Here is a 26,231-nt window from a genome sequence, read left to right on the forward strand (position 1 = left end):
CCTTCCCGTGAAACGGGGACCTGGCGTCTGCAGTGTCTCCCTCGTGGCCCGACAAGACAGCGACGCGACGCGTGTGGTGGCCCTCAGGGCTGAACGCGCCACGCCAGGGTCACGACGGCCAACGGCCGGAGAGGGTTTGTGTTTCGGTTTCTGCGCTGCTCCCCGCAGGCTTCCTTCTTACCCCCTGATTCGCAGAGGTTGCTTTCCCACTGGTTACTGCTTGTTCTCCGGGGAGTTTCCCATTAAAAGATTAAACCCGGATGTCAGTGCTCTTTGATTTTTTTCTTCCAAAGTTGAAATAAGGTAACATAACTGTCAGGAAAAATGCTGCATATGAAACGTTCTTTACATGCCCTGTTTGGTGGGAGGAAAGCCTTTATTTCCTGGGTTGTCATTTACTTGAAAGGTAGCACAGAAGCTGCAGGATGAGGCCAGCATCCTCTGCCCTCCGGCCTCTGATCCAGGGTCCAGGCACAGGGAGGGGCTGCTGTCCTCCTCCTCCTCCTCCTCCTCCTCCTCCTCTCCGCCCCTCCCCTCCGCTTTCCCCCTCCCCTTCCCCTCCCCTTTACCCCCTCCTCCTCTTCCCCCCTCCCTGTTTCCCTCCCCTCCCCCTCGCATTTACCCCCTCCTCCACCTCCTCCTCCTCTCTCCCCCTCCCCCCTCCCCCTCTCCCCCTCCCCCCTCCCCCCTCCCTCCTTACCCCCCCTCCTCCTCCTCCTCCTCTTCCCCCCCTCCCCCTCCCTGCCCTCCCACTCCCCTTTGCCCCCCCCACCTCCTTCTCCTCCTCCATTGCACTAATCACCTCCTGGCCCAGGCACGTCTCCCGCGGGTCCCCGTGGCCTCGTAGGAAAGCTGGTCCAGGGCTGAAGTCTCCCTGCAGCCTCGGGGTCAGGGTCCCGGGAAGCCTGAGGCCTGGGGACCCGTGTTGGCTGTACTGTCCACGCGCTGAGTTTAACCGAGGGGCTGACCCGACCTGCGGGAGCCCTGGGATCCGGGGGAGATTTGGGGTTTTATTTTGTATTTTTCAGTAATACCAATTCTAGGTCCTTTGACCTGATACATTAGTGTTGTCTCAGGACTTAAAAAAACATATTTAATTCCTAGGTTAGACGCCCCCCCCGCAAATCCTCAAATATCCTGACCCCAGAGTTGAGACAGTGTGTGGGAATCTGAATTTTGGGAGAAGGCTGGCCCAAATTTGACCATCCGCAGTTTGGGGGTGTCTGGGTCGTGGGGTGCCACCCTCGTTTCAGAGGGAGGGGTCATCGCTGCGGCCGCGTGTGCTTGTGCTTTAATTCTGGACTCAGCTGCCTTTTACACACATCACTTTCTTCCTTAAGTGTCCTTGAAGGTTGCTTTTTGCCTTCATTTTGTGAAGGAGCGGCCCTTTTGTAGGGAGAGGAGTCGCTCCCTTGCGGATGTCGGTGACTTGACGAGAGGTGCGCCCTCGGAGGATGTGCCTTCTGTCGCCAGGTGGCGCCGCGGTTCCTGGGATGGGGCTGCCGGGGGTGGGGTTAGGAGCAGTCTTGTAATTTCTATGCTCCGCTCTCCGGAGTTTTTGCACCTGGAATTGATGTTGGTAATTTACTCTCTGCGTTCTTAGCCTTGTAGGCTTCGAATGGCCTCAAAACAAAACAAAACTATACCTCCACCTTCCAAAAGTTTTTTTTTTTTTTTAATAACTTTGGAATAATGATTTTAGATATGTTGGTTATAGCATTCTTTGAGTTAAGACTGGAAGGTTTTTTTTCTATGCTTAATGTATACATGAAATACCATGTAATTCCGTGCTCGGCGCATAAAATACAATCCGTTAATTCAGTCCATTACTGTTGGATGAGTGAATGAAATTGTTGTCAATGCCATAATTTAACTGTGTTGCTGTAGTTGTGGTTTATAATTTGAGGTTTACAAATAACAGAATTGTAGTGATGGGGGACCGACGTTTTGTGCCCATAATGGTAGGTAGTTAATGCACTAATATATTTTAAGGCCTTGGGAGTTTTCATTTATGTACTGTCTTGAAAACAAAAAACTTTTTTGTCCACAAGCCTCAACAGAAGTCAAATTTATCTGTTGTGTTTTCTGAGGCAGGTTTTGACTGTTGTCTTTTCAAATTCTCAACAGGTCGTAAGAAGATATATTCTGGGTTCGGTTGTCGACAGTGAAAAGAGCTACGTGGATGCTCTTATGAGGATTTTGGAGGTATCTAAATGCCACATTGTATAATGGATATGTTTCGTGAACCTATGAATTATAAGATACTCAAATTGGCAAAATTCTTAAAAGAATCTGAGAATTGTGTCTGTGTATTGACATCAAAAGTTGCCTGGTTTGTTTAGCCACAAACGCAGTTGCACAGGTGAGTTTCTCCGTGTTCTTTCACGAACCCTGAGAAAAGCCTGGACCGTCCTTGTGCGTTTGTGCCTCAGCAATACGAGAAGCCGCTGTCTGAGATGGAACCCAAGATCCTGAGCGAGAGGAAGCTGAAGGCGGTCTTCTACCGGGTCAAGGAGGTCCTGCAGTGCCACTGCATGTTCCAGATCGCGCTGGCCAGCCGCGTGGCCGAGTGGGACTCGGTGGAGATGATCGGAGACGTCTTCGTGGCCTCGGTAACCGAGCCGGCGTGCCCAGAGGGTCTGCGGGGCTCCCCTGGGCTCAGGGCCCCTCCCTTCTCGCACGGATGCCTCAGGGTGGGTGTCCTGCCGGCCTGAGCCCAGCTGCACCCCACGGCGCCCCGGCCGACACTGCGGAGCTCTCCGCGGGGGCCGGTCTGAGGTCAGGAAGCTGCGCACGCGTGTGCGCCCAGGGGAAGGATGTAGAGAGAAAGGTCCAGAGGCTCCGGGGGAGCTGCTGCCCCTGGAACACTTCAGACTACACACCGTCAGAGGCATCACAGGCAATTTGACGATGGTTTTGTCGCCGAGTCAGGGCCCTGCTTGTGAACGGTTTTGTGGGGTTGTCGGCTTTAAGCCCTCACAGGGTCTCACCCCTCCTGGGAACCGCCTTGTGGGAAGATACCCACCTGTTTCCCTCAGCCCTGTGCTCCCTGACCTGGTGTCCCGTTGTGCGGACGCAGCCTCCGGGCCCCGCGGTGACACAGGACGCGAGGGGACACGAGCTGGTCCCACAGCTGCGCTGACCTTTCCCAGCAGGAGCCGGCGCAGCCCTGAGCTCCAGCGCTGGGTGGCTCCGAGCCATTTATCTTCGGCCCATTTGTGAATCGTCCACACTGTGGACTGGATAGTTTTCCATCTAGAGGCAGCAGAGGGATTCTGAAGTTGATTGAGGGCAACGCTGTCAAGGGACAAGAGCTTGAAAGATTTTTAAGTGTCCGTATACTTAGAGGAATGCTGTCATGTGATACGTGAAACCTTTTTTCTGTATATTCTGTGCGTGTGCTTAATGAGGTATATAAAGTATGCTTTGAACATAATGTGGAAAGAGAGTTCTTACTAAAATTAATTTGCATAATCCCCTTCAGTGATCTTTATGAAAAACAAAAAAGAGATATTGGACATTTCCCTTTTTTTTGCATTTCTGCCTATTTTATATATTAGTTTCAACTCTTAGTCTATCCTTAAAATGTTTACCTTGGGAACATTTTTTTAATGTAGAAGAAAATCTTTTTAAAACATATATAATTTAGATGAAAGCATTTCTTCTCTAAGTGGCCACACATCTACTTATGGGAATTGCTGTCCGTCCTCAAGAATATGTGGGATCTTAGAAGAATAAAAGGGAGTGAGGCCAACATCTCTGCCTCTGGAAACCTTTGCGCTTCTGGGAAAATTGGACAGTGGACCTATGTGGCGTTGCCCCTCAGCCTGGGGAAACAGGTGCGGTCAGCTGTCCTCCCCTGAGCATCTCCAGGGGATGGTTAGGTCAGGATGCTGGGGCCTCCACATGCTGAGGTGCAGGACACCCCGTCCTGGAGGTGAAATCCACAAAGTGCCAGTCAGCAGGAATTTAAAGGACGATGTCTGTCAACACCATCTCTATACGACTGTAGTCAGGAACATTGCTTAACTGAAACCCAAACTGCCACAGTTTTGAGCAGGGCAGCCCTGAAGAGCATTGGCACATAAGATCAGCCAGCCATTGAAAAATTCCTAGCAAGTCTGCTTAAAGAAAACAATGATCACACACAGTCATAATGAAGTTTATCCTATGAAAACATCACAGTGACCGAGAGGTTATCGTTAGCACAGGTTCCAGCCTTTCATTGCAAGCTTGGGGAGGAAGCAGTTGGACTCTGCGTTATTTACATTGCTCGATTTCCTCTGTATTTCAGTTTTCCAAGTCCATGGTGCTGGATGCTTACAGTGAATACGTGAATAATTTCAGCACAGCTGTGGCAATCCTTAAGAAAACGTGTGCTACAAAACCTGCTTTTCTTGAATTTTTAAAGGTAGGCGCTTTAAAAATTTTTTGTGTGTTTTATCACCCTCTGATAACAGGTCTGATGCCAAAATACTTTGTAGTGAAATTTCACCAAACCTTTCCTCTAAATGTATAATGTTATTTATTGTAAAGGTTTTAGCACCAACAGGACCCTAGGTGTTGGATCAGTGCCAGAAAGGAAGATGAAGTTTTTAGTGACAACACAGCTCTTTGAAAATAACCTTCATTTGCACATCCTTAGACATATGTGGACAGATGGGAGGGGTCAGAAAGTGGAGGTCAGACCCCAAACCAAGTAGCCAGCTGTTGCTCAGCACAGGGTTAGGAGTGACAGAAGGTGGCTTCGGAGTCGGTCGGGGGCTCCTTGGCTTCTTTGGGTCAGGCCGTGAGCAGACCCCCTAAAGATGAGCCCCCGCGGTGGGTAGGGGGGCTGCATGGTCTGTTCCTCCTCTGACGTCGGGTGGGGGGCTCCCCATCCTCCCGGGAAGGGCAGCTGCGGAGAGTCCCCGGTGGGTGTTGATGGGTGACATTGAATCAGCGGCATCTCCGTCAAAAGACGCCCGTCACAGGCTGGGACGTAAACGTGCCCGGAGGGCTCGCCGCCCGTGGAACCAGGATAAAGTTCCCCTTCAGATACTGAGTCCCCGGGGCCGGCCGGAGTCTCATCTGCCTGGGGCTCCAGTTTGCATTATGACCTGGGACCAAAGCCTGTTCCTGTTACTTGAACTGTGTCCTTGGAAGGTTCTGCCACCTGCACAGTGAACCCTGGGGGGTATCCTCGCCCAGGGTGAAGGCTTATTTAGGCTGAGCTATACCCCCCTCCCTCTCATGTGATATAGTGGCTCCCACTGAGGCAGGACTGGGTGGAGGTGGCCCGTCCTGAGATCGACCCCACTCTGGAAGGCTGCGGTCGGTGCTCTGGCCTTCCCCCGTCACAGCAGGAGAAAGGAAACACGGGACGATCTAAAGTGTACTTTTTCTGAGGAGTTTGTTGTGGTCCTGCTGGCCGACAGTACCTGACAGGAGGCCACCGCAGCCTCACCGTCAGGCCGCCAGCCCCCGGCGGCCTGGGAAGGCAGGCCATCCAGTCTCCTGTCCTATCCCAGGCGCCTGGTGTCCACAAGGTCAAGCCGGGCTCCGGGCTCCGCACCACGCAGCCCCTCAGCTGGAGAGAGCTGGTGACTCCTCCCCAGTTTGTAAATGGTCAGACTGGGGCATCCCCTCCTGCCAGAGAAGGCCCCCTGCGGAGGGAGGGGGGCGCCTGGCCCTGGACTCCCTCCTCCCTGGCCTCCCCTGGGAGACTTGCCAGGACACGGACACGCCCCAGCCGCACCCCGAATCTTCACGGTAGAGCGAGGGCTGAAGTGGGGAGGTTTGTCCCAATGCGGGACAAGCCATGGCGGCCGCAGGGACTGCACCCCAGGTGCAGGGCAGGTGCCTTTAGGGGCCCGTGCTACTCCAACTTGGGATTCTGTCACTTTCTTCTTCTTTCTTTCTTTTTTTGTAGCTGCACTTTGTTGTGATTGTAGAATCTTAGAAACTAGTTTGACTCTTAGAGTATTGAAATTAGCTCATAAATGGCTCTTAACACATCAAATAAAAACATGGAAGGTTTCAGTTCAGAAAGCAGCCAGGGCTCGCTGCAGGCCGAATGACGTCGCGTGCACTGGCGGCGTGTGAGGTGTAGACGGTGTTTGGAGCAGGTTTGGAGGCAGCCTCTCCGTGGAGAGGAGCAGGTGCGAGCTTCCCCGGGGGCTGCGTCCTGGCGGGAGCCGCGAGTGCCGGCCCTTTGTCACCCCGCAGCAGTGCCAGGAGTCCAGCCCTGACCGCGTCACGCTGCACAGCCTGATGACGAAGCCCATCCAGAGGTTCCCGCAGTTCATCCTGCTGCTCCAGGTGAGGCCTCCTGCGCGATTCGGCCGGTGGTCCCGTCCTGCCGTCGTCTGTCCCTCCGTGTCCAAGCATCTCCTCGTGCAGACGCTGGGCTCTCAGCTGCCCCCGCTCCCGGGTCACTTACATCAGGGTGGGGCCGGGGGCGGCGAGACCCCAGCCTGCAGCTGCTGGTCCCTCCGGCACCCGCCCATCCTGAGCTCCTCTCCTGGGCCCGTCGGGACCCCCCTCATCAGCATAGACTCTGGGGGGTGAGAGGGGCTTGTTAGGAACACCAGACGCCCCCTATCACTCAGGAAATTCCGAGGGCTTTAGGGACCCCGGGCCAGGGGCCTGAACTGGGGCAAAGCTGAGTGAGTTTTCATTAACCACACGCGCTCGTGCACTGGGGGTCCGGGCTGGTCACCAGGCAGGTAGACACCAGATGTCCAGAGTCCTGCTCTGGGGTCAGGTGTGTGCCCAGAGGGGAGGGGCGGGCCCGGGAAGCTGCCAGTCAGCGGCGGAGCCGACCCGCTGCTTGGGGAGCGGGAGCTGTGCAGAGAGATTTCCCAGATACTCCGACCCTACGTTTTCTTAGACCAAGAATTCTCAGTTAGGTGCGTGCGTTGATTTAAAGAGTAGAGCTGGCTTTGAGTGCAGATATAAAGCATCGTCGGATCAGGAAGGCCTTGCCCTGCCGTGTGATGTGCTGTCAGGCCCCCGAGACCTGGGACCCGCGCGCCTTGCGGGCTCAGGGCTCACCCTCCTTAGATGAGCGTCAGGCGTTTGAATCGGTTATTTCCGAGGAGGGTCTGCAGTTGCCTCCGCCTCTCCTGGTTTCTCAGTGACACTCAGCTTGTTTCTATAGTTAAATCAGGCGACTTGTTGGCTCGCCTGGTCATTAAAAGTGATGAAAGATGAGCCGTGAAATCATCCCCAGGGACAGGGAGGGTGCATCAAAGGCCTGAGGCCTCGATGGGCCCACCCGTCACATGGTTCCAAATTTTAAAAATTGGTTCTTGTAAGAAGTTTGCTCTTTCCTTTTATTTTTATTTTTACTTACCTCTAAATGTTTCAGTTTGCTGAGCAGTAACAAATGAAAATTCTTGAAGTCCGAATCCAGTTACGATAGACTCCAGGGTTTTGGTTTAAGCACACGTCCTTGTGGACAGATGCAGCCGCTTGGCCTGGCCCTTCCCGGGTTCCTTAGAGCTTCCTGTACAGCTGGTCCCCTCCGCCCACTCCCCCTCGCCCCACCTGGACGCCAGCCCCCGACCCTCCAGGGCAGAAAACTGCCTTCACCCCGGCCTGATGGTGGCACAGCACCCAGACGGCTGGTCCCAGGTTTGTGTGAACGCGGTTCCCGCGGGCAGGTGTTCAGTCCTTCCTGCTGTCTGAGCACAGGCAGTTCACAGGGGCAGGGGGCTCAGAGAGGGCAGGGCTGGTTCCTAGGAGAACGCAGTGGGCGTCAGAGAGGGGCGGTTTCTGTACTTCTGTATTTCCATACTTCAGAGATACCTACAGGTCCGTGTGCAGGGACCCCGCTTTGCGCGTAAGATGCTCCTGGGAGTTGTTCCCGGAGAGGAGTGGGGTGGAAGATGGGGCAGGCGCTCCCCTCCCGCCGAGCTCCGAGCCCTGCTGCGTCCGCGTGCGCCGAGGGGGCGGTGAAGGGGGATGGCGTGGAGGGGCCCGTGCCTCTGACCCCCGGCCACTCCCCTGCCTCTCCTCGTCTCACCACGCCTGACCCTCCTCGGCTCTCGGGGCCTGTTACCTGTAGTCGCGATGACCCTATAGCCGTCCCCCAGAGCTCGGGATCACGCTGCGCCCCTGGCTTTTCTGGGCCTGCCGGTTTCCACTACGTGGTCCCCCAGGAGCCTTTGTCTTTATCCCGACTCCCGTGTTCTCCCCCGTGTTGTACCCCGATGAGTAACAGCCTGGCGGCCGCCGTGCACCCCCCTTTCCTCCACTCAGCTGTCCGTCCACGTGCGGCGCTGGTTCTGCGAATGGTGCTGGGATCCGGGCGGGCGCGACCCGGCTGCCCTGCTGGTACCAGAGCTCCTGTGAAGATGATTCATTTTGCCTTGTAGGGTTTGATGTGGTTCACAGGGAAACGATCGCGTGGAGCAGTGTGTGTTGTTCATTCACACGGGGAACATGCGATCGTTCAGCGAGTTCTTTCCAGACCGAAGAGAACAGGAAGCTTAAAAGACAGGGCTCTGCTGCTGAAGCGCCCGGGGGCGGGCGGGCCGGGTGGCCCGGGCAGGGAGGCCTTGGTCTTGCTCTCCCTTCTCTGCGAGGCCGGCAAGGTGACTGCACCCAGCGCGTAGACGTCCCCCTCGAACGTTGACTCAGAGCCTGGAGTTGGCTCTCACCACGCTCGCGGTGCCGTCGGTGCCCGTGCTGTGCTCCTGCAGGGCCCCCCCGCTCCGCCCGAACCAACGGCTCAGAGCTGGGCGCTCAGGACGCAGACCCGCCGGCGGGAAGGGGACTCCGGCCGTCTGTGGGTCCGCTGGTCTGGCTCACGCTGAGAACAGCAGCCTGACCGTCACCAGAGAGCAGAGATTTCTGAGGTCCTGGCGAGCTCGCAGTAGGGATGGGTCCCTTCCTGGAAAACGGTGTCTTGTTTCCATTCCCATCCCCGTTTAATAAGGCAGTTTTGTTTTTGCAAAAGGAGCTTTGAACGTTCAGCCAAATTGTGACTCACTGAGTTTGTTACCCTTTCCCAGGGCTTACTTTATTCCTCAGAAGCAGCGGATGCCAGGGCCGGCCTCCGGCTGCCAGAGTCGCGGGATGCTGTCGGTGGGGGGCGGTGTGTGGTGACCACCCTTTGCTCCCACCCCCACATCACACGTCCGCCTCCCCTCTGCCTTGTTTCTCCTCAAGGACATGCTGAAGAACACGCCCCGAGGACACCCCGACCGGCTGCCCCTCCAGATGGCGCTGACGGAGCTTGAGACACTGGCAGAGAAATTAAACGAGAGGAAGAGGGACGCTGATCAACGCTGCGAAATCAAACAAATAGCAAAAGCCATAAACGAGCGGTACCTGAACAAGGTTGAGAGTTTTCCACTCTGTGCTGGGGCTGCTCTGCTTCGTGCTAATGAGTCTTCGCTCTCTGAGCCACTTATTACTAACCTCCTGGAACCTCTCGGCGAGTCCCTTGGCCCAGAGTTCTTGACTGAGTGTCCATGGAGAGCCTCGGGGTCACGAACGCTGCAAAGTGTGCACAAAGCCTTCGTAGTCTGTGCATTTTCTCAGGAAAGGGGCTCATAGGTTGACTAGGTCCTCAAATGGACCCAGGACCCCAAAAAGGTTAAGAGCCACTCTTTTAGCCGAATTTTACTTTCAAAATGCAGTGTTTCATCTTAGTCCTACTTGAAGCATAGACATTCGCATGCATTCTTACTTGTATCCACGGTGCGTGCACTGGGCTGTATTTATCGTGAAGAAGGGACGCAGAACACAGCATGAAAGCAGTTCCTCAGCAAAGCTGTACCTCAGCTTCATATTTACAAAGCCATTTTCCTGCCACCATAATCCAATTTCACATAGGCTTTGCTGTTTTTATCTGAAGCTGTAGTCCACAGGAAGAGGTTAATGGATGTGAGCTGTGTTAAATAATTTTGTTTTGTCGGCAGGGGTACTTTCCTACTGGATACTGACATCCAGTGATTTAACTACAAGAACTTTATTGTCATATGTTTTAAGCTTAGGTTTTCCCTGATTCTCCAAAGGATTTGTATAGGAATTTTTATAAGCAGAAAATTCCCTTCACTGATATTCTCGAGGTGGCTCATGTTGTTTAAAATCCTGCTTCCCTATGGTACCCGAATGTCTGGGAACCCACGACAGTCCGAGGGCCCTCAGAGGTGACGCATTGCTTACCGTTGCACTAGTGAGGATGCAGCCTTATCCCCGTGAGTTCGACCGGCCAGTGTGGACGTCTGGGCCAAGGACTCCGGATTTCCTTCTGGGCTGAACGGCTAAAATAAGTTCTGTATGACCTATGTCACTTTACTAATTAATATGAAGCCTCTTTCCAAAGAACCAAGAGTACTTTGTTTGGCTCAGAGAAGTAAAACATGGCAAACCATGAGCAGTCAGGACGTTTTCTTCAGTATGCTGTCCTCGGGAAAAGTAAAATCACAGATTAATGACTTTCACTTACAGACATTCCCGGTTGATACGGTGTCCTAAGTAACGGAAAGGTTGGGGTGACCGTCTGTAAGGATTGGAGCGTGTATTCCGAGGAGTCACTGAAACAGAGAGAGCACATTGAGTGACAGGTGAAAACCAGCAGAGCCCTCGTGGCTGTGTCAGCATCTCATAGCTAGAGAAACTGCTCACATAAGGAAGTGAGATCCCTGCCACTGTGTAGATTCCTTACAAAAAAAAGCCCCTTTTTGAACTCTATACCGTACGTGCACGAAGCGTGATTGGGAATAGAGGGATTATCTGTAGAGAAAAAAGAGTCTATAAAACCTTGACGTTGTCTGCTCGTGTATTTTGCCAGGCTTCATTCTCATCGTTCTTCTTTTTCTCGGTGGTCTTTGAACATCCAGCTTCTCAGCAGCGGGAGTCGCTACCTCGTCCGCTCCGACGACGTGATAGAAACCGTCTACAATGACCGGGGGGAGATCGTGAAAACTAAGGAGCGCCGGCTCTTCATGCTGAATGACGTGCTCATGTGCGCCACGGTCAGCGCCCGGTAGGTCAGCGCCCGGTAGGTCAGCGCCCGGCAGGTCAGCGCCCAGTAGGTCAGTGCCCGGCAGGTCAGCACCCAGTAGGTCAGCGCCCGGCAGGTCAGCACCCAGTAGGTCAGCACCCAGTAGGTGAGCGTCCAGTAAGATGCACGGCCCCGCGGGGAGCTCCGTGGTCACAGGCGGTCTGTGTCTCGGTGCGCGGATGCCTTCTCTTCCCCTTCACTCTGTACAGATGTGTATGCAGAGCTCAGCCTCTCGTCCTGTGACTTGCATGGGTCCAGGGAGGGTCCCCGACTCACTGCTGGTGGAGCTGAGGGGCGCGTGGGTGGGTTTTCTCTGTAAACGTCAGGCAGGTGTCAGAGCTGGAAACTGAACCGAACTCCGTTTCTAGCCGTCCTGAATCAGCTGTGGTTCCTGTCCGTATCATCGTTCAAATCCTTTCTCATTAGTTGTTCCTCTATAAGTATGTTTTTGTTGGTTTTTCTTATTAAATTTGGGTATATGTATACTCTGTGAAAACCCACTGTGGAACCGCGTGGTCAGTGCTGGTGAGAACGCCAGAAGCACTCAAGCCCGCAGTTCAGAGGCGTCTCTCTTGAGTCTCCAAGGGATGCGGCGTCCCGTGACTGATTCCTGTGGCTGTGCCTGACACGAGGGTTTCTGCTCCTTGCAGCACCTCCCATGACAGCGGCGCCCTGACATCGACCGGCCAGAGGTATTTGTTGAAGTGGAGCGTCCCTCTCGGGCACGTGGAAGTGATAGAATACGGCGGCAGCGAGGGCTCGGGGGAGAATGGCAGGGGTCCCGTGGTGCCCGCGCCCGAGAGCCTGGCAGTGGTGGCCGGCACCAAGCCAAGTGAGTGATGCGTCACGTACGCGCTTGCGGGTCTGGGGCCGCCGTAGCTCTGATGTAACCTGCTCGGTCCTCAGTCCCTCACCGTGTCAGGAGACCTGGTTAAGACGGTGAATCTGTCGGGTGACACGGTCCTAGAGCCCGTGCTTAACGTTGGCTGGCGCACGTGGACACACGTGCCATCCGGGAGGCTCCTCTCTGAGCCTGTCCCCGTCGGGGTCCGGGGGCGGGGGCCCTGCCCTGGGGATGCATTCCATCTTCCTGGTTCCCATCCTGTCCTGCGCTTCCCGCCAGCAGCTGCGGCGGGGGCCCTGCTCTCTCCGGAGGGTGCGTTGAGTAGATGCAGAGGAGGTCCCAGAGAGCGTGGGCCTGGGTGGTGGTCTCAGCTCTGCCGCCCCTTCCCCTTCGGTCTCCACGGAGGTGGTGCCCGCCTGTGCCTTTCACAGAGAATCGGGGGAAGAGGGTCCCAGCACTTGCTCAACAGTCTTATAATACAGTTATTGTTACTAAACGGTCTGAAGATTCTAGATCTTGAACTTGGTGTCATAATCATTACTTTCTTCTTCTGTTTTCTTTTTGTTTTGCTTTGTGTTTATCCAAGAAAAGCCTGGCTAAATTTTACTCACTCACTGGCCTTGGCCCCTGAATTGTGGAGCACTTAAAGTACAGTGAATGGGAACTTTCCATAAATTGTTTTATATATAAAATGAGCCTTTATATTTAAATTTATAATATTAAAAATAAGTGTGTTCAATAACCTTTTAGACTGTGTTGTTTCTGACACGTTCAGAGGAGGCTGCTTTTGAAAGGTGCAGCTTTTCTGAGTGAACATGCACGTTCATTTGGGTTTACGGGAACAGGTCACAGTGACTGTTGGGTCCCATCCGGTGTGGGGTCTCTTTTATTGTTTGTTCTTCTTCTTCGCCTGATGTTAACAGTCTTGCGGTTTGGTGGTCTGCTTGGGATGCTAGTTCCTTGAGCATATGCTCCTAAACTCCTGAATTGCTGATGAAAAAGTCATGCTCCTGTTTAAATAACGTGCATACCGTCTCAACTAACAATCGAAATACCAAACTGTATCACGGGATTTTCGTAAGGAGGGACCAGCTGAGGAGTGGTTTTGGGAGGGGGACAGAGTGGGAAAGGGAGGGAGGGAGAAGCGGTCTCCAAGTTGACTTGATTTATTAAAATTTTACTTAGTAAGAGCAACGTGAAGATTTTGTGTGTTAAATGTTCTTAAAAATCCGTTTACATTACTTGGAAGTATAGCAAATCCTATTTATGTCTTGGTTTTGTGAACAAAAATAATGCCTTTGTGTGTATTACAATGGAAGCAATCCCAAGATGGGTTTGTGATCAAGATTGCCTCATTGTGTTCAGATCTCCGAGGACGCCTTCAATCCATGAAATAGATGCTGTGTTACAGGGAACACTGCGTTCTCACGTTCAACTTCTAATTTATGGTTCGCACTGAGCCAACTTAGAATAAGATTCAAGTCAGCAGTATTAAAAAGCAGAAAGCAGGATGACTTAATTTGTAAAATATTACACGCAAGAAAGAACCTGGACTAAGTTTACTGCTGCATTTGAGCCCTAGATGTTATCACAAGCTCCTGTCAGCTACGGCAGATGCAGATACGTAGTCCCCATTGTCCATCAGAAGAAAGTGTGTCACTCTGCAGAGTACATCTTCTTCTTCATTATGAGTTTAAGGAGAACTTTGCTTCCAGGTTATCTAGCTGCTCACTCTGGCTTTACAACTGGTGATACTGCTAAGTCCTTAAAGGCAGGACCGAGACCACTGAGTGGTCCCCAGATAGACCTCAAGACCTGAGAAGTTGCTGTAGAATCGGGGGCCCTTGATCCATCTCCATCCAGGGATCCTCTTACTCTTATGGTTTCCATTACATGTGTGGTCGGACGCCAGGAGAACAAAGGCTAAGGTCAGAGAAGGAAAACAAAGCAGTTGCTGATAACGCAGTAAAATATCTGTCTCTTGGAATAAAGGAGAGCAGAGTGAAGGTGATTGTTAATGTTTAGGCAATGCTGGCTTCTTGAGGAGAAAGAATTAAGGTGCCCATTCGTCCCTTAACAGGTCTGTATCATCAACAGATTGTGACAGTGGGAGTTTGACTGGCTGGTGTCTTGGTGCAGGTTTCCAGGTGGGGAGACTCCCGGGGAGGACGTGTTCTCGGTCCAGGTGTCCTGGGAAGGGCGCTTTGCAGAGCCGCTGCCCATCCTGGTGTTCACGTTGTCCAAAACTCTTTTAATAGTCCTAGTTACGTGTTGCTTCTTTTTAACTTTTTATTTTATTTTGGAGTATAGTTGATTAACAATCTAATGTTGTGTTAGTTTCAGGTGTACAGCAAATGATACAGTTATAAATATACATATATCTGTTCTTTTTCAAGTTCTTTTCCCTGTAAGATTTAACCTTATAGGTTATTACAAAATATTGAGTATAGTTCCCTGTGCTACACAGTAGGTCCTTGTTGGTTATCTATTTTAAATATAGCAGTGTGTACATGTCAATCCCAAACTCCCTAACTATCCTTCCCCCCCTGATTCTTTCCCTCTGGTTGACCTAGAGATTGTCATACTGAGTGAAGTAAGTCAGAGAAAGAGAAATATCATATGATATCACTTATATGTGGAATCCAAAAAAAAATGATACACATGAACACAATTCACCCATTTTAAGTGCAGAGTGTTACCAGTCGAGGTGCCAAGTGGACAGACAGTGCGGGGGGGCGGGGGTGGGGGACAGGAGGCTCTGGGTACCGAGTCTGGAGATCAGGGGCGATGCTGGCAGATGCAGTCAGCGCCGTGGGCGCAGATGTTTGCCTGGGATCCTGGTTTAGTGCGTGCCTCTGTAGTTTCCTCATCCTTAAAGTGGGTTTAATTTTTAGCTCTGAGCTGTGAAAGGGGAGTGTGGAGTAGATGGTTTTCAAAATGCCTTCTAGATTAAAAGAAATGGTTTTTAACAAACTAAAGTGTGCTAATTCTGTATGTGCTGGAAGACGGGACTCAAGGCCCATCAGCTAAGTTAGAAGTCCTGTTCCCCGTCGATATTCATGTGACTGTTCTGCTGTTTGAACAACTCTGTTCTGAAGCTCAGTGCTGCAAGATTGGGTCTGTTACTCAGCGGTGGAGACAGCGTGGCCCCTGCTGCGTGCCTTTGCTTTGCACCCTCCGTGTCCTTGAGTTGTGACACGTGATGGCCTTAAACGTTTCCCTCTAGTGCAGGGCCCTGCAAGCTGGGGTCCCTGGGTTGGTTTAAGCTTCCAAGCCCTGGAACTGACTTTGCAAAATTCTGTGCTAATTGCGTCTTATTTTCACCCTGCTCCACGCTGTCTCAGGAGGTGGGTTTATGAGAAAATAGATTTCCCTTTTGCCAGAAAGAAGGTGACACTGTAGAGTGTTTTCTTCATTTAGTTCCCACAAGTGGGCCCTAAAGCGCCCCCAGTTTGCAAGGAATTGTGCCAGGTGGGCGCCGTGGAGGGTGTGAGGGGCCGTGGCCACAGTGCCAGCTCCGCGGGGGCCTTGGGGGGATGAGCTGCCGGACCCTCAGAGAGTCACGTACACAAGAAGGAGAAACCTTCACCACCCAGCAGCAAACGCTTCCCAAGGAGAGGTTCCTGAGACATTTCAACAGGTGAGAAGCAGCTGGATCTGGTATTAAAGGGAAGCACTTTTTCATGTGCAAATACTGATACGTGCCATCTCGTAAAAATCGCGCCCATTGCTCTCCACGTTGTTACTTAATCCTTAAAATGGGCAGTAAAAGCCAGACGCGTAGCTGGGCCTCTTTGTCGCGGGCGAGACACACTGTAGGGGCGCAGGACCGGCCTGGGCTCTGGGGGGCTGAGCGGCTGGACCAGCGTCCAGCTGTGGAGCTTTCCTGTCGTGGGGCAGGGACGCAGGCCGGGGAGGACCGTGGTGGACACGGCGCGGACGTGCGTGTCGGCGGTCGTCTGCCCTGTGCCCACCCCACCCCCCACCCCCTGCCGGCAGCCCGCAGGGGGACCCATGGCAGTTCCAGGGGGCCAGGCGCCCCTGTTTGGAAATGGGGCCCTTGTTTGCCATCAGGAACTTTGCAGAGAGAATGGAAGGCCAGCCTGACAGCCTGCCTGGACCAGTGTCCCTTCCCATCCTGAAGCATTTACTGCGTGTCCCCTGTAGGCTGAAATCTAACACAGGTGCCCGGATCCCTGCCATCTGGCTGTGAAGGGGGAAGCGGGGGCAGTGGGTACAGCAGCTCAGGAACGAGGTGGGGGGGCTACTGCCATGATTAAAAGTACGCTGGAAGAGGGACTTTCCTGGCGGTCCAGTGGTTAAGACTTCGCCTTCCAATGCCGGGGGAGCGGGTTCGATCCCCGGTCGGGGAGCTAAGATCCCACATGCCTCCTTGGCCAAAAAACCAAAACATAAAACAGAAGCAACATTGTAACAAATTCCATAAAGACTTTAAAAGTGGTCCACATCCAAAAAAAAATATCTTAAAAAAAAAGCTGCAAGAGACCGAAGCATCCTTACCCTCCAGGGAGCGGCATCCGGGCAGGGGGTGAGGAGGACTGAGCCCCTCGGGGGACGCGGGAGGGTCTCCACAGTCACGCGCAGAGACCGGGGTGGGAGGCGAAGACCGGAGAAGTGAACCCAGCTGAAGACGAAGTGCGAAGAATAAACAAGAAGCAAGTGCTCAGGGGCAGGGAGGAGGCGCTCTTCATGATACAAACAGAAGTGAAACCTGCGTGAGGTCGGCTTTAACCTTGCGCGTGAGGCCAGCTCTGCTCCTTCTCAGAGGCAGACGGAGGGGGCCTGGACCCGGGGTCCAGGGCCGGAGCTGATGCTCGCCCTGCAGGGCGTCACGCTTTCTTCCAGCTGCAGATGCGACTTTGGGTCGACTTCGTTCTGGAAGGAGAAAGAGGGAAAGTTCCCTGTTAGACCCGGGCTCCTCTGTAGGCACCAGCCTCGCCGTCCGAGGAAGCAGAGAAGTGTGTTCCCCGTGCGGAAGCAGCTGCCCGAGAGGGACAGGGTGCCCGGCGGGGGCTGGTCTGCCGGGCAGAGGCCACCGTGCGGTCCAGGCGGGAGGCGGGGAGAGAGGCGCCCACAGACGTGTGCGTATCCAGTCGCCAGACTGTGCCCTGAAGATGCGTAATTTTAACAGTCCGTTCTTCCTCATTAAAAAAAAGTCCTTGATCTGTAAGCTATCAAACTTTTCTGAATGAAAGGAAAGTTCTGGAAAGGAGAGCTTGTCCCGAGGCCTGCGGACTGCTGGGTGGGGCAGGGCTGCCTCTCTTGTTCAGCGGGGTGTTTACTCAGCCGCCGCCCTGCGTCCCCCTCGCCACCCCAGGACCGCCCACTGTCTCTGGGTTGGATTCCGTCTGCGGTGTCTCCGCACCCTGTTTACTCCTCCTCGCCCCGCCTCCTGCCTGGAGACCCCCCGGCGGCGCTGGACTCTCCCACCACCCCGGTGGCTGGTGTTGCGCCGGGGCCTCGGCCTCAGGCTGCAGCCGGTCCGCCCCCGCCGGGGCCTGAGTCCGCACCCCCGGGAGCCCCTGGGCAGTGTTGCCGTTTCCTTGGCACATGGACTCCACTGAGCTTTCAAACCCTGCATTTTCAAGCCACATTGCAGGGGTTTCCATGGAGACGGGCGCAGTGAGAAGCCGTCTGCTCCCAGAAACCCAGGGTGCTGGGCATTGTGACCAGATGGTGGGAAATCCACCCAACAGAAATCTTGATTTGCAGATCTGTTGTTTATATGAATTTAGCCAGAAAAAGAAATTCTCCTAAACTGAAAGTAGCGTTTGGGAAAAGAACGACGGCTCTTTGTTCTGTTTTGTGTAACTTGAGTGGATGCTGTGGTTTTTCGTGCGCGTCCTCTGGGTTCATTAGGATCTTATTTGCTGTTTGTGTGTTTGTGTCCCCAGCGTGCCCTTCCATAAAGCAGCTCTGACGCTCACCACGTGTGTGAATTTTGAGATGTTTTCACGTTGGGTAAAGGCAGAGAAACTCTTTCTAGTCCCAATAAGGAAGATTCTCTAACCGGCCAGGAAAAGTCCTCTTCTCCCTCCAGGGATGGGGTGACTCAGGCAGCGTTGGTTTTATCCCTGATGAGATAGGACGGGGCTGGTGGGGCCTCGTGAACGCAGCTTTAAGGGGGAACCAGGCCCGGTCCTGTGACCTCCCGTTTCCTGTCCTTCCCCGTCTCCAGAGCCTGTCCCGGGCGCCGGCCGACCTCTCTGCTCCGACACGTGACTCTAGACCACCCTGGACGCTGGGCCTCGTCCTCGGCGGCTCCCACCCCGCCCTCCCTCTGCTTGGACAGGCTGGGCCTGGCGGGTCCCAGCTGCCGGGCGGTGGACGGCATCAGTCCAGTGTGTCGGATTGGCAGGAGGCTCCTGGTGACCCAGGAGTCCGAGTGCGGCTGCCCTGGGGCTGCCCGAGCCCTTCTTGTTTTCACACCGAGGACCCTCCGCCCACCTCCAGGGCATCCCTGTGTGTTCGGAAGGTGCACAGAGGAATCTGCCCTTTCCTTCCTTCCTTCCTTTTCTTTCTTGTTCCGCTGTCTCTGTCTGAACCTTGCATTTTACCTACTCTCTGATAAAGAGTAAAGAGGCTTTACAGGTACCTATTCATTTATGATCCTCTTGGTTACAGACACAGAGTTCTAAATCAGCTCCAAATCTCTGCACTGTCCCCCTGGGATGGTTGCTCACACAGGGCTTCCAGATGACTCCACCGGTCAGGCAAGAGTTACACTGAGGTGCGTAGATAGTCACCATCCTCACCACCCACCCACTTCACTCCCGAAACCCTCCAGTAGCTTCAGAACTCTTTGTGTGCTAACCGTTTGCTTTATGTACCCCCAGACTTAGATCATTTGGCTAAATGATCAGCCCGAGTCAGCGGTGGGTGCTGTTCTCGTGGGCGCTGGGAGCCTGTGCACCCACCCAGCTCATTGCAGGCCTTCTCTCCATCCTTTTAAAAAAGCGTTAGAGAAGGCTCACTGGGGCGCTCACGTTGGTGTTGGGAGGAGCGCGGTTGTTGAAACTTTGGTTGCGATTAAAGGTCGTTTCTAGAGACCAGGGACCTTTTACTAATAGTGATTACATCAACAGTGCTTTAAAAATACAAATTGTGACACATCCGATGGACTAACTCACCAGCGTCCTTCAAAAATGTCAAGGTCATGAGGGAGAGATGGCCTGAGGCACTGACCTAGCAGATTGGAGGAGACTTACGGAGCTGTGACAGCTTCATGCGTCGTGGGGCCCGCCTTTGGGTCCCTGGGAAACCGGCCTCCGTGGGGAAGCCAGTGAGGTCTGAGTAGAGCCTGCGCTGGCCGGTGTTGCTGCAGCAATGTGAATTCCTGCTTTGGACGATGCTTCTGTGGTTCTTCGAGGTTAACATCCAAGACCTGGTGCAGGGAACTCTGTGCTGTTGCAGCTTTTCTGTAAAGTCTAAAATTATGTCAAAATGAAAGGTCGGAAAGGGAAAAGCATCTACTTACTTGCAAACGTTCTCTTTTAGAAAAATCTGGATGAACTAGACTCCCTTCTTGTGTCTCCTTCCTCAAGCCCCGGCGTGAACACGCTTGAGATTTGTGCTCTTTTTGTTGTCTTGTTTTGCAGACAGAGTTTACATGGGGCCGGGGCAGCTGTATCAAGATTTACAAAACTTGCTGCATGACTTAAATGTCATCGGTCAAATCACTCAACTGGTTGGAAACCTCAAAGGAAACTATCAGGTGACAGTCGAAGCCACTTGGCTTAAAATTCTCTTTTAATTTCTAAGTCGTTGTCAGCTGTGATCCCACCTCCCAATTCTGCCCAAAGCGAGACCTGATGTTACTTTAAGAATCGATCTGATCGTGTATTTTCTCCTATTTCGGAGAAGGTGAAGCGCTTTTGGTGTAACTTTTGTTCATCCGGAGGCTGACTTGAGCGTCAGTTCTCTTAGGAATGTCCCAGCACCACGTGACCCGCCTCCCAAAGGTGCTTTTCTCCTGATCAGATGAGTGTTACTGGTCTCCCTGGGTTTTTCATGTCTTGGCATCACTTTTTTTCTCTCCCTCGGGATGGTCCTGTCTTATTAACATCTTTACGTGTGCTTGTGCATTTCCTTCCTAGAACTTGAACCAGTCGGTAGCCCACGACTGGACCTCAGGTTTACAGAGACTTATTTTGAAGAAGGAAGAGGAGATCAGAGCGGCCGACTGCTGTCGGATCCAGTTACAGCTCCCGGGGAAGCAGGACAAGTCAGTAAACGTCGGAAGGGAGCCTCCGGGCCAGAACTAAGAACAGGGCCCTTTTTCATGACGTGCATGTCTTCGCGGTTTGGGGATTGTATCTGAGGGGCAGGCCCCGTGATTGGGTTTCACACGATGGAGCCCATTGCGTGGAGTGAATTGTCTTTTCTTCTCCCCGGCAGGTCCGGCCGGCCGACTTTCTTCACCGCCGTGTTCAATACCTTCACCGCCGCCATCAAGGAGTCCTGGATCAACAACCTGCAGATGGCCAAGCTCGCACTTGGTAAGAGCCGGTTGATCTCAGCTAAATGAGGCATGTTCAAACAAGACACCATGTCCGTTCCTATTCTGTGATGAAATGCACGCCCAAGAAGATAAGGTCATGGCTGAGAAGTAAACTTTACAATAGGTTCATCCATTCACCTGAAAGAAGGTTTCCACGTGGGAAAAATCAACCCTAGTGCAGTGATTTTTAAGACGTTTGTATTATAATTTAAGGGTTGTAGGGAAAAAACCTCACTTTTATTATAACAAAACATTAATATTAGTTGAGATGGTTCGACACAAGTGAAAGTCCTTTGAGTCTGTGGCCTGTGAGGCAGGACCCAGCCCTGGGCCTGGCCCACAGGATGAGAAAGTGATGGTTCATCTCAGCCTGTTTCCTCACCCCTCAACTGTGAAATAAAACACAGGAGTGGACCGAATTGTCCCTGAAGACCCTCTGAGCACGAAAAATAAGTCCTGTGGTTCTATCAGAGATGGGAGTGACTCTGATTATTTTCTTGTCCCTACGTCCCTTTAGCCTTGCAGTCTTTTGATCTGTGTATCAGACATTTAGATAGATGGGTGGGTGGGATAAGATATATGGATGTTATTTACACACACACAGGTCTGTTACTCAGAACACGGGGATGTCCTGCGTCTGTGTGTGTGTAAAACTCTCATTCAGGTGCAAAACAATCCGAAATGTTAACCGAAAATAAAATACGGAAGAGAAATAGGCCTTGTGATCTGAGGCTGGTGGCAGGAGGGCCATCCGGGAGGCCTGTGACCCTCGGAACAGGGCTCCCTCCCTCCCTGAATGACTCAGTGGTTTATCAGGCCAGGTTCAGGGTGACCCCGTGAACAAGGACCCGGATAGGCTCTGAGGATAAGCTCCTGTTTATCTTCAGATGCGTCACGTTTTCAAAGCTGAGATGGACGACTTGCTTTGCAGTAAAACATTTCTTCATTTTCGTCCTACTTTTTTATCCCATGGTTTTGTGCCATGTTAGAAAACTTCTCATTCTGTCCCTGGTGTTTGAATATAAACATCTCAGTTAGTTTGAAAAAGGGACGGAGGAAAACAGACCAGACAGGTGGTTTACGCTTTGATGGTTCGCAGTGGCCCTGCCCCCAGCCGATGGCTGGTCCACGAGGCGGGAACGTGGCAGTGGGCGTCCCTTAGACTCGGGCCAGAGCGCTCGCCTCATAAAGCCGCAAGTCTGCAGCCTCCCCCGTGAGCAGAGGCTGTGCTGTTTTCCAGAAGGAAAACCCTCAGTTCTCCAGTCTTACCCAAAGTAGGGGCCAGACTCTCCCCCTGCCGCCGGGCCTGTGCTCATTGCCCACCTCTGTTCCCTTCTCCCGGCGCGGGCACAGAGGAAGAGAACCACCTGGGCTGGTTCTACGTGGAGGACGACGGGAATCAGATCAAGAAGGAGAGACACCCCCTCCTTGTGGGACACATGCCCGTGACGGTGGCCAAGCAGCAGGAGTTCAAGGTGACGGGCGGCAGGCGGTTACCAGGAAGGGGCGCCGGGGCAGCCTTGGGTGTGGCCCCTCCAGGGCCCGTTTGTGGAGAAGTCATTTAGGAGGGTGGTGGTCGGAAGCCAGAGGCTGCTCATCCGGAGCCGGTGCTGGGCCTTCCTCCGAGGCCCCGCGATCAGACCCAGCGGCTGAGGTCCAGCAACTCCGTGCCCCTCGCTGGGCGGCTCGTCTTCCACGTGGTCATAATTGGAGACCTTCCGGTGGCGCGAAGCATGGTGCCCACTCTTGGCTGAAGCAAAGCCCGTCTGCAGGTGGCGTTCTGTCAGTGTCCCTGTGCAGTGGACTCAAGCACTGCGGCCGGTGTCCACACAGACTGCAGAGACGTGTGGGTGTGCCTCTCTCTAAGAAACACATTTTTCTTTCTCACTTTGGTCTCTGGCCGACACTCAGTCCTGGAGCCTGGGCTTCCCTGGAGCTCCCTCAGCTGGTGGGGACCATTCCCGCTGGCAGAACCTGCTCCCCGGGAGAGGCAAGGGCCCTGTCGGTGTGGCCTCAACCCAGAGCTGCAGCTGCCCGGGGCACACTTAGGTGTTGCTTCTAAAAAGCAAATTTCTGAGACTCATACATCGATCTTCTTCTCTCTTAGTCTTTGGAGTTGCTGTGGTTTATGTCAGAGTGCTGTCATCCGTGTAAGACATGCCTTCTGGCCTCCTCTGAGTCCCATTTTAAATTCGGGCCTTTGATTTTTTTCTCCCCTTTAGATCGAATGTGCCGTTTATAATCCTGAGCCTTACCTAAATAATGAGAATCAGCCAGACTCGTTTTCCACGGCTCATGGTTTCCTGTGGGTAAGATGCTTTTGTTTGTTTTTAATGCAAGTTCACGAAGAATCCATATCCACAGCTAATGAGATGAGAAATGACAGATCTGAGTGGTCCGATAGCTCGTTGTTAGTGGCTGGTGTGTCCCAAATTGTGTTTATAAACATGGGGGTCACAAACAGGAAAGGGGGCTGATCACTTTTGGAAAAGGTGTCGAAATCTAAGGCATTAAAACATTTCTCTCTTTGCTTTTTCCTGTAAAACTTAACCAGATTAAATTCAGTCCAAAGTCCATTAACTAATAGAAGCATTGAAAGATTTTTTTCTATTTGGGCGGTTAAATGGCATGGAGTTTTTTCTCTTCCAAGACCATGCTGGCTGTTTACGCTGGGAACTTAGCAGTTAAAATTAGTTTCTTCCAAATGAAGCGCTGCCTTTGAATGGTCCTGCGTTTGCAGTAGACATTGCTGGCTCATGCAAACCAGAGGAATTGCTCGTGTGGTGCGTTTTCAGGTCTCCTGGTGCCCCCCTCGCGGGGAGCCGCCAGACCTCCTCCACGATGGGCCCTCTGTCCTTTCCCAGCCCCACCTGGCTGTCTCCCGGGTGTCCTGACTCCGCTTAACTCCCCACACACCCCGCCCCGTCTCACAGCCAGAGCGCTGGCCTGCTTGAAGTCCCTGGTTGGATTTTGGAAAGAAAACAGCCTGATGAGCTGATATCTCTCTGCACTCAGCCCAGAACGAAGGGATGGGCTGAATTCCCTCAGGGTTTTTGAATTTTAGAGGAAGTTTTTTCCATCTCAGGACCTGCACCTGGTCAGACCCCCCGCTTCCTGTCGGCCTGAGCGGGCTTGGCAGTTTGACATTGTCCCAGGAAAGGCAGGATGCTTATTGATCAGAAGGGAAAAATCCGTTAGAATAAGGAGAGGGTCACGACATCCTCAATATTGATGGAAAAGGAGAGGAATTTGTGAAGAACCCGGAACCAGGCGAGCGTTCTCTTGTAGAGCCGGGCATGCTCTTCCCTGGTAACAGGATCCAGCTCCTTCCCACTGAACAGACAATCAAATTTAGGTTTAAGTTGGGAAACAAACCTTGCTGAGTGTTCCTAAGTGATCCAGCAAACAGGGGGCTCATAAATATCATGGCAGCAGTAGTACAAGTTCTAGAAAAACAACAACACTCCCTGATGTGTTAAATGCTGGGGACTCACTTTGAGATCCATTCTCACCCCTTTTTGTCTCTTTTTAAGTCCTTGTTTTTTCAGGCAAGGCCTGGTTTAAAATTGATACCAGCCTGCTTTTTCAGACTTCGAATTGTGCACCGATAGGCCTTTACCATCCTGTGGTGCTAGGTGTGTGGTTTTTAAAGGATATAAATGTGACTTTTACAAAGACAAAGCTGTGTTCTTGTTATTAAAATTTAAAGAAAAAGATGACCTAATTAAACACGTTGCAGAGGGAGCGGGGCTCTGTGAGCAGACTGCTTAAAGGTTATCTGGTCCTCGTCGGCGAGCTGGTTCCCACGTGGGAGCCGGATCCTGCCATGGCCGTGGCCGTGGCCGTGGCCGTGGCCGTGGGGTGTCAGCTGTGCATATGCTGTGGAGCCCCTTCCAGCCCACTTCTTCCCTCCCGAACCCCCCCAGATCGGAAGCTGCACCAGTCAGATGGGTCAGATAGCCATCGTCTCCTTTCAAAACTCCAGCCCCAAGGTCATCGAGTGCTTCAACGTGGAGTCCCGCGTCCTGTGCATGGTGTACGTGCCCGCAGAGGACAGGCCCCGGGGGCCCGAGAGCACGGGGGGCCGAGTGCTGGGCGTCCCCACCGTCTGCCTGGGGACGGAGGAGGGGAGGTGAGCATTGCACACGGGCCCCGCGGCTTTGCCAGCCGCGAGGCGGCGGAGTCCGCCGGCCCCTCCCTGACCCCCCTCCGTTGGGACGCGGGTGGAGACTCTTGGGTCCAGGACTTTTGAAGGAGCCAGTGAGTGAGGAAGTTACCCTAGGAAACCCCGGGGGGCAACAACTCCTTGCGGGGAAAGTTCTAGTTCTTCCTGCCCTTTGCCGTGGACACGCTTCGTTCTTGTTCATGCTTTAAAGTGCATGTCACTCTTGCACTTTGGAATGAAACAGAGTCTTGTTCTGTGTTATTCTCACAAGGAACATGGTCAGAGTGTAAAGGAGAGTTACGATGATTTTCCTGATGTGAAGTTCCTAGATCTATAGGAAGAACTAAGGTGTTTGTTTGTTTGTTTGTTTGGTTAATAACGCAGAACTTCTCTTTTAAAAGAAAAAAGAGATCAAAGTGGTAGCAGTCTTTACAATACGGCCAAGTGGGATGTTTCTGGAAGGCGTGGGAGGATGCGGGGACGGGCAGGAAGCTTGAACGTGGTTCTCCGGCTCGGCAGGCTGGCACTTTTCCTTGTGAGCGAACGTACCCATGAGCTGACATTTCTCTTTTCCAGCATTTCCATTTATAAAAGCAGCCAAGGCTCCAAGAAGGTGCGGCTCCAGCACTTCTTCACTCCCGAGAAATCCACGGTCATGAGCTTGGCCTGCACGCCCCAGAGCCTGTACGCCGGCCTGGTCAACGGGGCCGTGGCCGTGTACGCCAGAGCGGACGGTGAGCGTGGCGCAGACGCGTCTGCAGGGTGGCAGGGGTCACTGCCGCGCCTGGGGTGGGGTGAGGGAGTTTCACTCTGCACCGAGCCTCGCATTCCATCGGCTTTTGTCACCCCTCGTCCCAAGGCACCTGTGACTCGCTCGGTCCTGAAAGGAGGGTGTGAGATAGACCACCACCCGCCAAGAGCAGCGCAAGTCGTTGCAGAGTCCGTCCTCCTGCTGGCTTCTCTGTGTTCCTCAAAGTGATGAGTTCATTGCAGGCCTTTATCCTGCCCCTGCTCGAGGCCCTCGGGGCTTCTCTTTTGGGATGGAGTGAAGTGCATGCCCCTTCGGCGTGGTGTGGCTGTCACCAGCCTGGTGCTTGGGACCCCCCGGGACCCCCCCCCCAAGGCTGGGGGCCCGGTGTCATCATCACCACAGGGAGAATCTGATTGTCAGCTTGGTTCAGGAGACCCTGGGTTGATCACCTGTGGGCACACGTTCCAGCGGGTCCTACTTCTCACACCCTGAGGGGTTGTACCATAAACAGACCATAAAACTAGGGCTTAGGCCAGCTTGCGGGGGAGACTGGGGGGCTCAGGAGCTCTGGGAGGAGCGCCTGCAGGCACTGGGGTCCAGGCTCTTTGGAGGACGGCAGTCAGGCGAGCCCTGGAGGATGAGCGGCCATCCCAGGAGTCCTGAGGCTGGAGCCGCTGCAGGTCCCTGGGACGCGAGGGGCTGGAAAGGCAGAGGCAGTTCCTTCTAAAGGCGGATTCCGGGGGTGGGGGGCGGGTGTCAGGATCAGGGGCACCTCGGGGATGATTACTCTGCGGAGGACGCGTTGTTTCTCTCCTGCTGGATGTGATTTGTGTTTAAATACACATTTATTTAGAATCACGTGAGTGTTTATCGTGGGATTCTCTGTTTCTCTTCTCTGCAACCTTTGTCCAGCTTTGGTAGCACGGCTTTGCTCATTCAAGTTGTTTTTTC

General features: G+C 53.2%; 1 protein-coding gene across 1 annotated transcript in view; it reads left to right on the forward strand.

Annotated features, from left to right (window-relative positions):
- ARHGEF10 (Rho guanine nucleotide exchange factor 10) overlaps nucleotides 1-26,231 on the forward strand; it is a gene marked incomplete at its 5' end in the record, with an annotated part of 87,926 nt that overhangs the window by 41,506 nt on the left and 20,189 nt on the right. Inside the window, 14 exon segments of the mRNA XM_082375163.1 lie at nucleotides 2,128-2,205; nucleotides 2,433-2,612; nucleotides 4,295-4,411; nucleotides 6,208-6,300; nucleotides 9,157-9,327; nucleotides 10,836-10,981; nucleotides 11,650-11,831; nucleotides 19,463-19,578; nucleotides 19,961-20,088; nucleotides 20,262-20,362; nucleotides 21,718-21,839; nucleotides 22,587-22,673; nucleotides 24,291-24,496; nucleotides 25,106-25,263. Coding sequence (XP_082231289.1) covers nucleotides 2,128-2,205; nucleotides 2,433-2,612; nucleotides 4,295-4,411; nucleotides 6,208-6,300; nucleotides 9,157-9,327; nucleotides 10,836-10,981; nucleotides 11,650-11,831; nucleotides 19,463-19,578; nucleotides 19,961-20,088; nucleotides 20,262-20,362; nucleotides 21,718-21,839; nucleotides 22,587-22,673; nucleotides 24,291-24,496; nucleotides 25,106-25,263 — 1,885 coding nt within the window.

This window comes from Balaenoptera borealis (genome assembly GCF_965194805.1).
Source record: "Balaenoptera borealis genome assembly, chromosome: 21".
In the NCBI taxonomy this organism is placed as follows: domain Eukaryota; kingdom Metazoa; phylum Chordata; class Mammalia; order Artiodactyla; family Balaenopteridae; genus Balaenoptera; species Balaenoptera borealis.